We start from the raw sequence: 16,848 nt of genomic DNA on the forward strand, positions 1-16,848 counted from the left end.
TTGGTCCCCAAGGGCCCTTTGGTACTGCTAGTAAAGTCGAGATTTCACCAAATGCGAGTCGGGCCAAGGGTTCTTCGCATTCACTATAGCCTCGACCGACTAATGGGATTATTGAGATCTTCGTGCCCTCTATTCTCCTCGGTCGTGGGGCTACACGAAGTGAGGGCGGTTGGGTTACGTGAATAGTACGGACGACGCCTACGAGATCGTTAGTATAATTGTAAACTGGTCGTTTGTGTAACGCGTGTTTATAATAATTCACCATGCGAAATAATCCGACGTCGCCTGTAGTCAATGACTTCACATGCCGCGATGGTACAACAACTACATGGAATTCAAAGTGTTAGGAAAACATCGTGTTTTCCTAGGGTTTTATTTTCAATACCTACAGTTTCGAAATGTACACAAGTTTAATCAACACTTTTTACAATTATAGAAACAAACAAGCATACTTATAGATCTTCACAAACTTTTTCATAAACTCTTTTCAGAAAATATCGGATTTTCTGGTAGTTTTCAAAACAATACAAAACGTTGCTTTTCAAATACCGCTTATGAACTGACCAACATTTCATATGTTGACGTTTTTCAAAATACTTGTATTCTCAGGTAACAAGTAAACCGAAGGAAATGTATTCAGTGATGGCTTGCAGTTTGTTCTATGATCGAACAAATTTATTTTGGGAATGTAATATTAAAACAATGTACTCAGTGTAAACTCTACCAGTTGTACTATATTAATGCATGGTGATGAATGATGTTATGTTTCGTATATATTCAATGTTATAGTATTCAATTAAGTCACGACAGCCCTCGGACGTTTCCGCCGTCTGGTTCGGGGGTGTGACAGGTTGGTATCAGAGCTTTGTTTATAGTGAACTAGCATATCTATCCACACATTCATATGCAACTATAAACCAAAAAGAGGGACTAGCTTAACTCTGAACAAAACAAGTAAAAATACAACAATAAAACATCTTTGCTTGCAGTAGGAACAAGGAACATAACGTCGAACCAAACAAAAATAATACTAGTATCTCGGTTAAATTCAGGACTGTTCTTAGTGGTATCAAGGGGTGGATGTAGCCTGATCAACTACATTCCCTCCAAGGTATAACTAATACATGTCCCGATGAAATCGTGATATCTAGGGAACCTAAACCTATACCCTTCTACCACCAAAAAGAGAACGCATGTTTAGCTTATGCAATAGTTGTAGCATACTAGGAATAACGTTAGCATAATTACACACTCTCGCAGACAGCATGGCTGGTTTTCATCACCCCGGAGATCCCTACTTCCGTAACCAGGGAAACAACGGATGGCTAGAGGAGGAGGAGCCTGAGGAAGAGCCTGAGGAGGAACCTGAGGAAAACCCCGAAGAGGAATCTGACGGGGAACCTAAGGCAGAAGTCGAGGGCGAGCCTGCCGAATCGGAGGAAGATGAAGGAAATTTCGAGGAGGAACCCGATGACAGCGAAGGGGGTGATTCGGACACGGAGTGCGAAGTCATCAACCCCCCTTATCCGATCAGGGTGCCTGCTTACCGGGTGGGTCCCACTGGTCCTACACCTCCCTGGGGTATTGATCTTTGGAGATGGAGCAGACAGCAGGGACAGCGACCCCCGTACGGCATGTCACGCGAGTTCTTTGACCTGAGAGACGGAGGACCGGCTGATCGAGCCCTTCCAGTCATGGTGAAACGGTTACGGAACACGGGCGACCTTGCCCAGGACACTGCTGATCATGTGCGCCAGTTGAGGACTAGGGTCGAGCGTGCGGAGCAGGAGACGCGTGACGTCCTTCGAGAGTTTCACATGAGGCAGGTTCGGTGGGAGTCTCGACTTCAGGGAGCATCCACATCCTCGGCACCACCTCCGAACGCAGCTCATCACGGTTAAGGATAGACTTATCTTAGTAGGTCGTTAGGAACTATGCTATGTACCCCGACTCTATGTTTAAGTGACTACACTACTCATAGAGCCGTTATGCTGTCGAACTAGTATCACTCATGTATGCTCTTACGAGCAAAATTTTCATGTATCAAATGCGGATAATATTAATAAACTTTTACGTGTTTTGTTACGATATTACAAATTGCTATGTGTTGAGACATTATGATTGAATGGTCAATGGTAGTGGTAGTGTTTAAGTTCGTACCATGCACCTAGTCAGTAGGATCACAACCTCACGAAAACCACATACACTCAACATCTTTCCGTTTCGTGACAGAAAGATGCCTATCCGACCTCCTCGCGGAAACCCAGGACCAACTCCACCCGAAGTTGACTCAGCCACGTTCCAGGCAGCTGTATCTGCTGCGGTTATTGCAGCAATGGCGCAAATTCCTCAAGGGAACAACGGAGGAGTCAATGGACAAGGAGCCGGAAGTTCGAACAACGGAACGAATCAAGGACCCACCAAAACATGTACCTACAAGGACTTCGCAAACGCCAAACCACGAACTTTTAACGTCACTGGAGGGGTGATCACTCTGAAGCGATGTATCGAAAAGGTGGAGTCGGTATTCGAGATATGCGATTGTCCTGAACAGATGAAAGTGAAGTTCGCGGCCTGCACTCTTGTCGATCAAGCGCTCACCTGGTGGAACGGACATGTAGAAGCCATGACGCTCCCTGTAGCCAACTCTATGCCGTGGGCGGAGATGAAAGAAATGTTAATGGCTGAATACTGCCCGCGAGGCGAGATACAGAAGATGGAGCAGGAGCTGTGGAACCTCACTGTGCAGAACGCGAATATCGATGCCTACATATCGAGATTTAGTGAACTATCTCTGTTGTGCCCGGGTATGATCACTTCGGAAGGGAAGAAGATTAAGCGATTCATCTGGGGACTAACAGCACCAATTCAAGGGAATGTGATAGCTGCAAACCCCGAACCATTTGACAGTGCAAAAAGATTGGCAAAGAAGTTGTATGACCATAACAACAAGAAGGGAGAGAAGCCAGTGGAGACTGAGAAGAAGAAGGAAGGTGATGGCAAGAAGGGAAGGAACAATAAGAGGAAGGGGCGCCAGGGCCCCGAGACCTCTAAAAAGCAACAAACAGTGGCAGTTAACGCTGCCACCGCACCAGCTCCAGCCGCACCACATGCTCCAGCCTCAGCGGCTACAAATGCTTCAAGACCTTATTCCGGTAATCTTCCCAAGTGCAATAAGTGCGGTTTCCATCACAATGAAGAATGCAAGGATTTTCAGTGCACCAGTTGCAACCGAAAGGGACACACTGCAAGGTACTGTAGGACTTACCCTCCCCAGAACCAAAATCAGGGAAACAACAACAACGACCATCGCAACAACAACATCATCACCGGCGGCAGCAATGCAGGACCTAGCCACACCTGCTATGGGTGTGGAAGGACTGGGCATTTCCGCCGAGACTGCCCTCACAACAACAATTCAAGAAACGGAGGAACAGGAAGGATGCTGACCATGGGTCAGGGGGAGGCGATTCAGGACCCCTCAGTTGTTACCGGTACGTTTCTCCTAAATCACATTTATGCATGCATCCTATTGGACACCGGAGCGGAGCGAAGTTTCGTAAGCAATACGTTTAAACATTTACTAAAACAACAGTCCCAAAGGCTAAATGAAACCTATACGGTGGAAATGGCCAATGGAAAAACCGAATCCACTGGTGATATCTACATCGGATGTACCCTAACCGTTAATCAACGCGCCTTTCGAATAGACCTAATGCCAGTATCAATTAGGAGTTTCGATGTGATCATCGGCATGGATTGGCTAAGCCCCCACCATGCTGAAATTATGTGCCACGAGAAGGTCGTTCGTCTTCGTCTCCCAAATCACGAAACCCTAGTAATTTACGGAGACAAACCCAGCATGAACCTTCGCCTCATCTCGTGCATCAAGGCACAAAAGCACCTACGAAAGATGGATTCGGCATTTCTGGCTCACATAGTGGATAAAACCAAGGAAGAGACTAACATTCAAGATATTCCGGTAGCGTGTGAATTTCCAGACGTGTTTCCTGAAGATCTTCCGGGAGTACCCCCAGAGAGACAGGTTGAGTTTTGAATCGACCTCATTCCAGGAGCAACTCCTCTCGCTAAATCACCATATCGGCTGGCTCCTGCTGAAATGCAGGAATTGTCCAGCCAACTCAGTGAGCTTCTGGACAAGGGATTTATCCGATCTAGTTACTCGCCATGGGGAGCTCCAGTACTCTTTGTCAAAAAGAAAGACGGATCCTTTAGGATGTGCATCGACTACAAAGAGTTAAATAAACTCACTGTTAAAAATCGCTACCCACTCCCACGAATCGATGATCTATTCGACCAGCTCCAAGGAGCTAGTTATTTTTCAAAAATAGATCTACGGTCCGGATACCACCAACTCAAAGTCCGAGAAGAGGATATTCCAAAAACCGCTTTCCGAACCCGCTACGGACATTATGAATTTGTCGTAATGCCCTTCGGTCTAACAAATGCACCTGCTGCATTCATGGATCTGATGAACCGGATCTGTCGACCATTCCTAGACAACTTTGTCATTGTCTTCATTGATGACATTCTCGTTTATTCCCGAAGCGAAGGAGAGCATGGCCAACATCTCCGACAAATCCTAGAAACGCTGCGATCAGAGAAGCTATACGCAAAACTCTCCAAGTGTGAGTTTTGGCTCCGGAGTGTGAACTTCCTAGGTCACGTGGTTAGCCAAGAAGGAATACATGTGGATCCCTCTAAGGTCAAAGCTGTTGAAGGGTGGGCAATCCCGACAACGCCCACAGAAATTCGTCAATTCTTGGGTCTAGCAGGCTACTATAGGAGATTCATTCAAAACTTCTCTAAGATCGCCAAACCACTTACCTCTCTTACGCAAAAGAGCGTACCATTCAAATGGACAGACAAACAAGAGATTGCGTTTCGGACATTAAAGCAAGCTCTCTGTAGCGCCCATGTACTATCTCTACCGGAAGGAATGGAAGATTTTGTAGTCTATTGCGACGCGTCAAATCAGGGCTTAGGTTGCATCGTCATGCAACGTGGAAGGGTGATAGCATACGCATCCCGCCAATTAAAGACGCATGAAGTAAATTATACGACCCATGACCTAGAATTGGGAGCCGTGATCTTCGCTCTGAAAATTTGGAGGCACTACCTGTACGGTACGAAGTGCACCGTCTTCACGGACCACAAGAGTCTCCAACACATCTTGAACCAGGAGCTGAACATGAAACAACGAAGATGGGTTGAATTGCTAAACGATTATGAGTGCGAGATCAAGTACCACCCAGGCAAGGCCAACGTGGTAGCTGACGCATTAAGTCGGAAGGAGTACTCTAATCGTCGCGCGAAAACTCTCTCGATAACCATTCAATCTCATCTAGCCACTCAAATTGCAACAGTCCAGTCGGAGGCCATTAAAACGGAAAATAGAGCAAGCGAGGCATTACGCGGGATGGAGAAGAATCTAGAGGCAAGGGAGAATGGAGTATACTACTTCATGAACCGAATTTGGGTCCCAAAAACCGGAGGGTTTAGGGAGGTTGTTATGAAAGAAGCCCACAAGACACGATACTCCATTCATCCCGGTTCAGACAAGATGTATTTGGACATTAAACAACACTATTGGTGGCCTAACATGAAGGCGGAAATTGCGACCTACGTTAGTAAGTGCCATACGTGCGCCAAGGTAAAGGTGGAGTACCATAAACCCTCAGGATTGTTACAGCAACCGGTAATCCCGGAGTGGAAATGGGAGGGGATTTCTATGGATTTCGTGACCAAGCTACCCAAGATGTCGGACGGACTGGACACCATATGGGTAATAGTCGACCGACTGACGATTTCCGCAAGAAAAAAAAAAAGGTTGGATGAGACAATACACGTGATGTGGCAAACACACGCGTAAAAGTATTTTATTCCGAAGACTTCTAAAAAAACAAACAACTGGAAGATAAAACATGTTGTGCGTGTGTTATATCGCGCAACAATAAAAGGTCTGGAGAACTTTTTTACCAAAAACAAACAACACCTATAACGTACCGTAATTATAGGAGGTTACCATTGAAAGAGTCATTAAATATGATTAGCCAATCCGAAAATGCCATTATCAATGTGAAATTATATAGCTTTTTTACTTAATAAATTAGATGAATATTGATTGGCTGAAATTTATCATCATGTTCTCACTTTAAAAAATGTTTTCATATATATATATATATATATATATATATATATATATATATATATATATATATATATATATAGCTTTTTTATTTAATAAATTAGATGAATATTGATTGGCTGAAATTTATCATCATGTTCTCACTTTAAAAAATGTTTTCATATGAACTTTTATATATATATATATATATATATATATATATATATATATATATATATATATATATATATATATATATATATATATATCCTTGAAGGTATACAAGCTTGGGTACCCAAATCCAACATAATACGTCGTTTTGTTTGATAGATTCATTATAATATTCTTAAACTTCAACCCCTAATTTGATTTATTTTCAAAATTTTCGAAATTTCACTATTATTTTCCTCTTACATTATATCTTTTTGTCGAACACCTAATACACTATATATATTATAGTTGAAAATGAAAATTTTGTAAGGGGTAGATAAATGTGAAATTCATAAAAATCTTAGCAGTCAATCAAGTTAGAAGTTTAATTATAAGAACATTGGACAACTACAATGTATATATATGATTCAAAACGATATAGTGTACCTAAGCTTATATACCCTTAAAGGTATATTCACTTTACCCTATATATATATATATATATATATATATATATATATATATATATATATATATATATATATATATATATATATATATATATATATATATATATACTTTTCGTCATCATATCTTGGATTTCCCTCCAACATATTATCCATTTTCTCATATATTTCATCAATTTTTGGGCCTTCACCATCACAAATTTGATCAACATATAAATTGGTTTCATGGTGCGTAAAATATTTTCTACTTCAGCCCAAAACCTCTGATATTGTTATCAATCTAACCACATTCTAGTGTGTTCATCGCTTTGTTTCACCCACTCTCTTTGCAATTGTTGTAGAAAGGGTCTCTCTACTAGTGATTAACCTCTTCAACAAAATGTAGTGAGATGCAAATTGGGTTTTTGCAATCTTCAAAAGCTCTAACTTTGAATTGTCCCTAAATATAGTCAAAGGTTGTCCATGATTTATAAAAATATTTGACAATCATTTTCTCCTTTTTATGTGTCTTCTAACCAAATGAACTCACTTGAAAAGTCATTAAAAACCATGTTCAAGGTATGAACATAACATGTTGACCAAAAAATATTCTTGTATATACCTTTTCGACTTCTTTTCCCGCAACTTTACAATTGGTGGCACTATCCGTCAAAACACTGAGAACATTACTTGGGCTTAAGAGAAACAATGTCATTGCTAAGGAAATCAACAATTGATTTACATGTTTTCTCTACCCTAGAAAAGTCAATGGCATACATGTACATAGAACCTCGATTGTTAACAGCAAGAACACTAAGCAATGGTTTATGTTTGATATTTAACCACCCATTGGATACTACAAAAAACACCATATGAATAACATGTATCTTTATAGGTAGAATTTAGAAGTAGTTTAGAAGTATGGTAGATTTGTTGTTTCAAATAATAATAATATGTACCTTTAAAAATGTCAAGTCATTCTCAACATCTCTCACACATTCATCTAGTAGAACAGTTCTTGCTTTCTCACTAGATAAAGCTTTAGAACCTCCAGATGCCTTTCTTAATTCATTTACCATTTCACAAAATTGTGGATTACACAAAACATTAAATTAAATCCCATTTACACATAAAGCCCTCATAATTGTAAATCAACCACAATTCTCTCAATTATGGCAAAAGATTTCTCTATTGGTTTGTTAGAGCTCAAATTATGTTTATTTGTAAAAACGGAATTTTTTAGGGATTTAGATACTCCTTCCTTTTCGGTCTATTCTTTTGCAACACTTCATAAGTGTCTCGGTCTTTCATTACAACGGGAGACCTTTTAATTTAAGCTTTTTTTCTGAGTTCTGCACAAACAAAGTGAACGTAAATTCAATTGTATGAGCTAGTAAATATTCCATGGCAATGTTTACAAACTCATTTGATTCCAGCTTGGAATCAACGAATTCGAGTTAAACGATGTACAATTCCAGTTCATCGATCCCATTTGATTCGAATTTATAGTTCGTGTATCGGAATCCATGAATTCCTGTATAGAAATCAACGGAATTGTCGCAATCAAATTTTGGGAACATCAATTTCATCTTTGGAAACACAATCCCGAGGGAACCCGATACACATACATATCGCGTTTTGATACGATTGATCATGTATAGAAAATGTGGCTATCCCAACAAATTATGTGACTACGATATAAATTTCAAGGAATTGGTTGAGATTTTTGCTAATCGTTCCAACTTATTTGTAGGCTTTGTTGTCAATTGTAAAATACGAACACTATCAACTCAAATTCGATCATCCAAAGGATAATCAAATTCAAATCCATCTAAATCACATTACATTTAATCAAATATTCTCTTGAATAAATGATATAGCTTGAATGTATGTTATTGGACCTCAAGATGAAATAGGAAGAAAGTTGCATATTTGTACCTTAGTCACAAAAGCTTTCATGGTGGAGGCATCAATATAATGAAGCAAAACTCCATGTTGGAGGGAAAGGTAATGTTACATCATGTTTGAAGCTTCCAAAAGATGCCAAGTTTGCAATGTGTTACGCAAGCAAATACACAAGGAAAAAGAAAAAGAGAAATTTAGTGATATGTATGCTTGATGACACTTTAGGAATGAATGTAGAAAACATGAATTACGATGATGAACTTCAAATGCTCAACCCACAAACAACTCAAATAAAAGATAGAAAGAGAATGTTCATCTTAAGTTTCAATTACATATTTCCCAACTATATCAGTTTTGAGGGGTTTGGCATCATAATAGAACTACTACAGGCACAAAAACCTTCTTTATGTTTACTATTTGATGATCTTTCTAGACTAGTCCTACACATAGTCACAGAAATCGCTAGGGTAAGCACGATCTGCGATCCAAGTCGTTCGTACCAAAATGCGGTACGAACGTGTACCATGTACGCTCCGGGTCGCGACACAAAACCATAAATTGACGTTCCAGATCTTCAATTCGAACGTACCAGATGCTATAGCAATCGCAATTTGCCTAATTACAATACGCGTTTGCAATCAATTAGAAACATGGATCGGAAGTTCAAGAGTCGATCGACTCAAGAACGTTTTTTTGTAACTGAATAATTAACTAGCGACTTTTCAAATTGAATTCATATTCTGTAATTAGGCCTATATTAGACTTCCATTCCATGGTATTTTTCATTCAATTGTATTCCAGGACATCAAATTTCAAATTTTATAGTTTGGTTATTGATCTTGAATACCGATTATCGATTATAGTTATAGATTATAGTAACAGTAAAGAGTAGACTTACTGTATCATGGTTTTTGGAAAATAAAGAGGGACTAATAGCTGGGAGGAAGATGATGGAGGACAACAATCAGAGTCACAACAATACCTGGAGGAAGAAGATCATTATGTTGATCTTAGCAATGAAGACAACGAGAATCAACAATCAAAAGCTCATACAACTCGTGGGAGTCAAGGTACACAACCAAAAACACAAAGTGTAGATGCTAAGCCTTTATATGATGAAGTTACTTTTATTAGTGCTGGTAGTAGTAAAAATCCTGGTGGTTCTAGAAAATGGGTTTGTAAACATTGTCATGGAGCATTTACTAAGTCGTATATCCGCATTTATACTCATTTTTTTAGTACTCAACTCGGAAAAAAAAATAAAAAAAATAAAAAATAAAAAAAATTTAAATTAAAAGATGTCTCGTTATACAAAAAGACCGAGAAACTTATGAAAGGTTGCAAAAGAAAGTGAAAGAGGTTGAAAAGTTTGGAGTCTCTAAATCCCTAAGAAGTTCTTTTTTAACAAAAAAAAAACCAACTTTGAGCTCTAAGAAACAGATAGAGCAATCTTTTGCATTAATGGAGAAAAGTGCAGTTGATTTGAAATTGTGAGGGCCTTATGTGCTAATGGGATTCCATTTAATGTTTTGCGGAATCCTCAATTCCGCGACATGGTAAACGCAATAAGAAAGGCACCCGAAGGTTATAAAGCGTCATCAAGTGAGAAAGCAAGAACTGTTTTACTAGACGAATGTGTTAGAGATGTTGAGAAATACTTGATACCGTTTAAAAAACATGGTATTCACACGCTATTTCTATTGTATCTGATGGGTGGTATTCACATGCTATTTCTATTGTATCTGATGGGTGGTATTCACACGCTATTTCTATTGTATCTGATGGGTGGTCAAACATAAAACATAAACCATTGCTCAATGTGCTTGTAAACAGTCGAAGTTCTATGTTTATGTATGTCACTGACTTTTCTAGAGTGGAGAAAACAGGTAAAGTAATTGCTCAATTTCCAAGCCAAGCAATTGATTATGTTGCCCCAAGTAATGTTCTCAATGTTGTAAAAGACAATGCCGCCAATTGTAAAGCTGCTGGAAAGGAAGTCGAAAACATGTACAAACATATTTTTCGGTCGCCATGTTGTGTTCATACCTTAAACCTGGTTTTTAAAGATTTTGAAAGCGTATTTATTTGGTTACACGACAAATATAAAAAGGGGAAAACGATTGTCAAATATTTTTTGAATCATGGACACGCTTTGTCCATTTTTAGGGAGACTTCAAAGTTGGAGCTTTTAAAGGTTGCAAAAACCCGATTTGCTTCTCAATATGTTTTGTTGAAGAGGTTATTCATTTGTAGAGAGGCACTATCTACAACAATTGCTCGTAATTCGTGGAGAGATTGGGTGAAACACGGCGATGAACATACTAGAACAACTTACTGGACAACTTGTTGTTAATCATATAAGAGATGAAGACTTTTGGGTCGAAGTTGAAAATATTTTACGCATCACGAAGCCAATTTATCGGTTGATCAAATTTTGTGACGGTGAAGGCCCGAAAATGGGCGAAATTTATGAAAAGATGGATAATATGTTGGAGGAATACAAGATGTGATGAAGGAAAATATGTATGCGTCGTATTTCCCTCAAGTGCAACAAATTGTATTGATTGTATTGAACAGGTGGGAGAAAATGAGCATCCCGTTACATTGTTTAGGATTCGCTTTAACTCCTCGGTTTTACGATAGCCGCTATCTTGAAATATTAGCACCGGGTGGAACTTGTAGAAAAGCACCAAACCTTGATAAAGAAGTTATACAATGTGTAATGGAAGCATTTAATCGCATTTCTTAAAACAGAGACGAAGAATGATTGTTGCAAGAACAATTTGCCACATTTAACATGAAGAAGGGTCTTTATTCTCTGCCGGCAGCTCAAATGGATGCGGTGGTCTACTTATGGCGCGGAAACACAGGAGTTAGCTGATGTGGCAAAAAAAGTATTGTCACAACCTATAAGTATCTCTTCAGTCGAAAAAAACTAAAGCACTTACTCCTATATTCACACTGTGAAGAGAAACCAGCTAAGTTGTAAAAGGGCGGACAAACTTATTTTTATACCTTCAAATCTTCGTTTGAGTTCAAGGTTTACCGAATAATATAAAGAAGGGTCACACAAAAAGTAGGATATAGATCCCGAATCTACAGAATTGGAAGGATCGATGCTAGAAGACATAGAATGGGAAGATCTCGAGAAGACAAAGATAATGGCAATGGAAAAAAACAAAGGGTGGAGTAGTGGATTAAGTTAAATGTTTGAGTTTTAAGTTTTAAGTTTATTTTTTTTTGTTTTGACTGTTGATGTAATCTGTTTTGAATTTTTAATGTTTGTTTGATTGCAAGTTTTAAGTTTATAAGTTTTGGCACCACAATATTTGGTACATCTAACCAGAGCGTCTAGAAGCATACCCCCCCCCCCCCCCCCTAAATAAAAATGAAATCCAAGCATTGAAAGAGGTGAAGAAACAAGAACAACAAGAACCTGAGAAGTAAAGCCATAACGAACACATACGTGATTTCTATGTTACACAGGCAAACAGCATTGTAATCTTGAACATAAACAAGCTTCACCTGCAGAATGTAAGAAAAACACAAAGACATCTTGAAAAAATACATAAAAAATAACAAAGTGCTTCCATTTATCTGTGAATTATGCAGAATGTAAGATCAAACTGGCAATTAAGCTCCAAATGTTGAGAATAAACTTCAATAAACTATTGTAGCTCACCTAATAGTGTGGATTTTACAGCTTCTTTCGCAGGATATACACATCACTCTCTTCATACGCATATTCTGGGTGTAGATGATCATGTGGCACTTTTTCAACATCAAAAATCCGATTACATTGCTCCCAGAACAACAAATGAGCTTCAGGCGACCTCACTTGATACCCTAAAAGCACAACCCCTGTATCACTAACCATCGACTCCATCGCCGCCAGTAGCGGCGCTACCGATTCCTCTATATACACCACATCAGCAGCGATTACGATGTCAAAAGGCGGTTTTAGGGCTTTGATTTGGTCCGAATTAGTCCAATGGAGTTGCGCCGTTTTTAACATCTTACCTAACACAGGCTTGTTGCGTTTCAAATTGTGTTTCAGTGCCGGCATGACGGGTGCGATGTCGGTAAGGACGACGTCTTTGAGGCCGAGAAGGTACAGACCCATGGCGGCTACACCACAACCGGTGCCGAGTTCAACGGCGCGTTTGTTTGGGAAGTGAAGAAGGGTTGCGTAGGGGTTGTCGGTGGTGGAAGTGGAAGAGAGCCACCGCTCGGCGAATTTGACGAGGACGAGTGAACAAGGCCAGACGGTGGTTCCGACGTGCATTGAGCCATTGTCTTGGTGAAAGGAAAGCTTTGAGTTGTTGACTGTGAGATCGATCACCGGTGAATCTGTGAAACGCATTGTGCCCTTTCCGACCTTTTTTTTATTCACTCTCCTCCTCGGCTGTGTGAGTTTATCGTTTATGTATTGTTAACATTGGGCTTTTTCACAAAGAAGCCCAACTTAAAAATCTAGACCCTAATACACAATGATATTCAAACAAAATTTAAATTTGTGACATTTAATCACTAAAATGTGAAAAATTATAAATTATATCAATTGTTTTTTCTTGGGCACGTATAATTTGATTTTTTTCTATTGTGTTACTGCAATCGGATAAAATCAGTTTTACTGGTTTTGTGCCTACCTATTAATGTGGCAGCAATATGACATCCTACTTGACTATATAAGTATGAACAACATCCTACTTGGATCACTTGACCCATCTAATTTATTTTTTCCTACAAGGCTATCAAGAGTGCTCCTATTTGACCACTCCAAAAGTTGTCAACTAATCATCACAGTCATTATATACTTAAACCATCTCCAATTTATTTCCATTTTTTCCCTCATAAATGGAATAAATGTTTCATCTTCAACTCTACTTCATTTTCTACCCCATTTTTTACCCCAAAAAGTATATTACTAGAATATTCCATTTTTATAACTTATATATATATATATATATATATATATATATATATATATTATCAAATACACTCATCTACTAATTAAACTCTATTTATGATTAATCAATATAAATTAGTATATAACATGATATTATAAATATTAAATATTACATTTAAATTATAATTAGTAGATAAAATAAATTAGAAATGTATAAAATAAAGATAAGAGGGATTAAAATTGGCATCTAAACTTCACCTCCATTTTTGGAGATATTAATAGTATTCCCCCATATGGGGGAATACTATTAATATCTCCAAAAATGGAGTTGAAAATGAGGTAGGGTTGGAAAAGAATGGGGAAAGAAATTGGGGAATAAATGGAGTTTGGGGGTGGGTTGGAGATGCTCTTAGGGCAATATCACTTTTATTTTGTTTTTGCTTAATGTTTTAATATGGGGGAATACTATTAATATTTCCAAAAATGGAGTTGAAAATGAGGTAGGGTTGGAGAAGAATGGGGAAAGAAATTGGGGAATAAATGGAGTTTGGGGGTGGGTTCGACATGCTCTTAGGGCAATATCACTTTTATTTTGTTTTTGCTTAATGTTTTAATATCTTACACATGTAAAGGAGAGGAAAATAAGAAGAAAAGAGAGATAGATAAAAGAGGTGGTCAAGTGTGATTCTTACCGCAATCAACCGCAACCACTTCCCTTCATATACATGATGGTGGTGTTTACATCCATAACGCCCCCCATCACTCCAAATAATCTAAAAGGTTATATAAAAATATAAATTGTGATTTAATTAAAATATTTGAACGAACTACCTTAAACCACTTTAATGTTTTTGACAAAAAAAAAAGTATAAATTAAGATGTCTAAAGCCTATATTTTATATTTTAATAGGAAACTACTCAATTAATTTAAGATATAATCTAATAAAAAAATAGCGCAATACAAGATAAAAATAACTAAAGGGAACAAAGTGTGTGTGTGTATATATATATATATATATATATATATATATATATATATATATATATATATATATTGCATTTTCACCACGTCATTTCTTCTCTCGCTTTAAACAGCATAGGCATACGAACTGGTGTAGGATCCATAAATGAGTTCAATGCCTAAAGAAATCATGATTATAACGTTCAATTAAATGAAATGAATTACCGATAAGGTAAATAATATTTCAGTCTATTTTATTAAAAGTAAGTAGCTTAATTACAACTCAATGTAAGAACTCGCAAAAAGACTTACTCTTACCGCTAACTACATCCCTATTTATAGGAAATAATAAGGGAGTCGGTTAGGAAGATAACCAATAAATTTATGACACATAGACAATGACACGAGACATTAACTAAGAAGAAAAGTCACTGTGAAACTATAAGTGTACTAAATTCTGAAAAAGACATATTATCAAAATATTACAATGAAGACAAGATATTACATTTAAACCTTTCACAATAGACAAAGACACAACATAATACATGATTATGGGACCTAACATTCTCCCCTTTTGTGTCGAGTCTACAAAAATAGTCTTCATGCACTTTTATCAAATATTTTAAGGAGCATAGCCAAGCAATAAAGTTTGAACCGTAATCCACCACTTCAACACGTCGAATACACTCTTCACTTCTTCCTTTGAATTGTTCTTACAAAGCTCAATCTTAGTAACGATTACATTTAAAGTTTTGTTTTGTACCAATGCTTGTTTTGTATATAAAAACATTTGATTCTCGTTGTAACATTTAGAGTTTTGTTTAATACAATCAAAACACCAATTATCTTTTATTCAATCATTTAAAATTATTTCATAATAAAACAGTCATCAGAGTACAATCTCAAAATCATCACAATGCGGAAACATGGGTAAATGCATTGCGATCATGTCGGGCCCTTCCCTTTCAAACCAGAAGTACCTGAAACTATAACCATAAAAACTGTAAGCACAAAGCTTATTGAGTTTTCCAATATATTGCATATCATACACACCATTAGGTCTAGCCCTCACATTCGGCCTAGCAAGCATATTAGGCCCAACCCATCATAATGGGCCTAGCCCGATCGAACAAATGCAAAAGTCACAAAGACAATTAGCACCTCCACAACATACAATAGTCCTAGCCCTTCCTGATCCATGGACCTAGCCCTACATACTAATATGCCTAGACCGTCATACAATGGGCCTAGCCCAACATTCAAATAGGCCTAGCCCGACATTCTATGCAAAAGTCACATAGACATCTAACATATCAAAACCTAGTGGGTCGGCATTGGTGCCTTCGACCCACAAGAACAGTAAGGAGACTCACCTCTACTGATGATAACTGAAACAACAGTTGATCCGCAGCGAACAGTGTTCCTCACGCTAAACCAAAACCAAAAACAAACACAATCAATAATTAGGGTTTAACCCAAACCCATGGTTAAGTCCATTCCTCATCATGATGAGGCAAAAGACCATTTTTCCCTTCATATATAAGCCCAACTAAACTAAGCCCAAAACTCCTAATATCCCAAGGCCCAAAATCAATCCATTGTGCTTCTGCTGAGAACGCGTGGCTTTCCACCCTATGACACCTGGCATCCGAATGTTGGGCGTTCCCATGAAAACACCTGATGTTTGCTCACTAATTACCAACTTCCAAACCAATGTCTTAATGGCTTCATATCTCATGTCCAAATTTCTGATCCAATCATAATGGAACGTCTAAAGCCATAAAGTTGCAAACTTTATAGCCATGCATGGCTACAATGAGCCCAACACCAAGATGCTAACTCAAAATCAACTTTAAGGCTCAAAAGCACTTGCATGGAAGATTATGAAGACCCAAGATTACATTTTTATAATTATAGACTCACTATTATGCTTGGAAGGACAGTCCATACATCTGGAGCATTCCAAACTCACAAAGATCAAGTCTTTGGGACCAAAAAGAAGATAAATGTCACACCCTAAAACCGGAATGGCGTAAACGTTCTGGGGTGGATGACGTCATGTCAAGTATCACAACATATGCAGTATAGTAATCAAAGTACAAAAACTATTGCATAAATAGTAATAATTTTACATAGTTTTCATTACATAGAAACATCAAAGTAATACAGAAACTAATATAGTTGCAGCTCGGTTCTAGGCTGGCTTCTCAAAAGCTCCCGAGATGTACCTGTCTATTGCTGACCTGAGAATACAAGTTATTTTGAAAGCGAGTATCAACATTTTTATAAATGCTGGTGAGTTCATAAGTAGTTAGTGTCATTTATGTAA

At 38.1% G+C, this 16,848-nt stretch overlaps 1 protein-coding gene across 8 annotated transcripts in view; it reads right to left on the minus strand.

The window, feature by feature from the left end:
* LOC145009014 (S-adenosyl-L-methionine-dependent methyltransferases superfamily protein) overlaps nt 1-13,052 on the minus strand; it is a 31,190-nt gene extending 18,138 nt beyond the window's left edge. For 2 of the 8 annotated variants that reach the window (XR_013663717.1, XR_013663718.1), the window contains exons 1-2: nt 12,332-13,052; nt 12,116-12,174 (exon numbers count right to left, since the gene is read on the minus strand). Coding sequence is in view for 1 of the 8 variants with exons in the window: in XM_078967662.1 (XP_078823788.1) it covers nt 12,347-13,012 (666 nt within the window). In the remaining 7 variants the exon portion in view is untranslated. Of the gene's footprint in view, nt 1-7,665; nt 8,097-8,139; nt 8,279-8,682; nt 9,265-12,051; nt 12,175-12,331 lie in introns of those variants that run through there. The other 6 variants (XR_013663715.1, XR_013663716.1, XR_013663713.1 and 3 more) reach the window with 5 other exon arrangements.
* Nucleotides 13,053-16,848: the final 3,796 nt, after the last annotated feature.

This window comes from Lactuca saligna, chromosome 8, assembly GCF_052625555.1.
Source record: "Lactuca saligna cultivar CGN05327 chromosome 8, ASM5262555v1, whole genome shotgun sequence".
Lineage (NCBI taxonomy): Eukaryota > Viridiplantae > Streptophyta > Magnoliopsida > Asterales > Asteraceae > Lactuca > Lactuca saligna.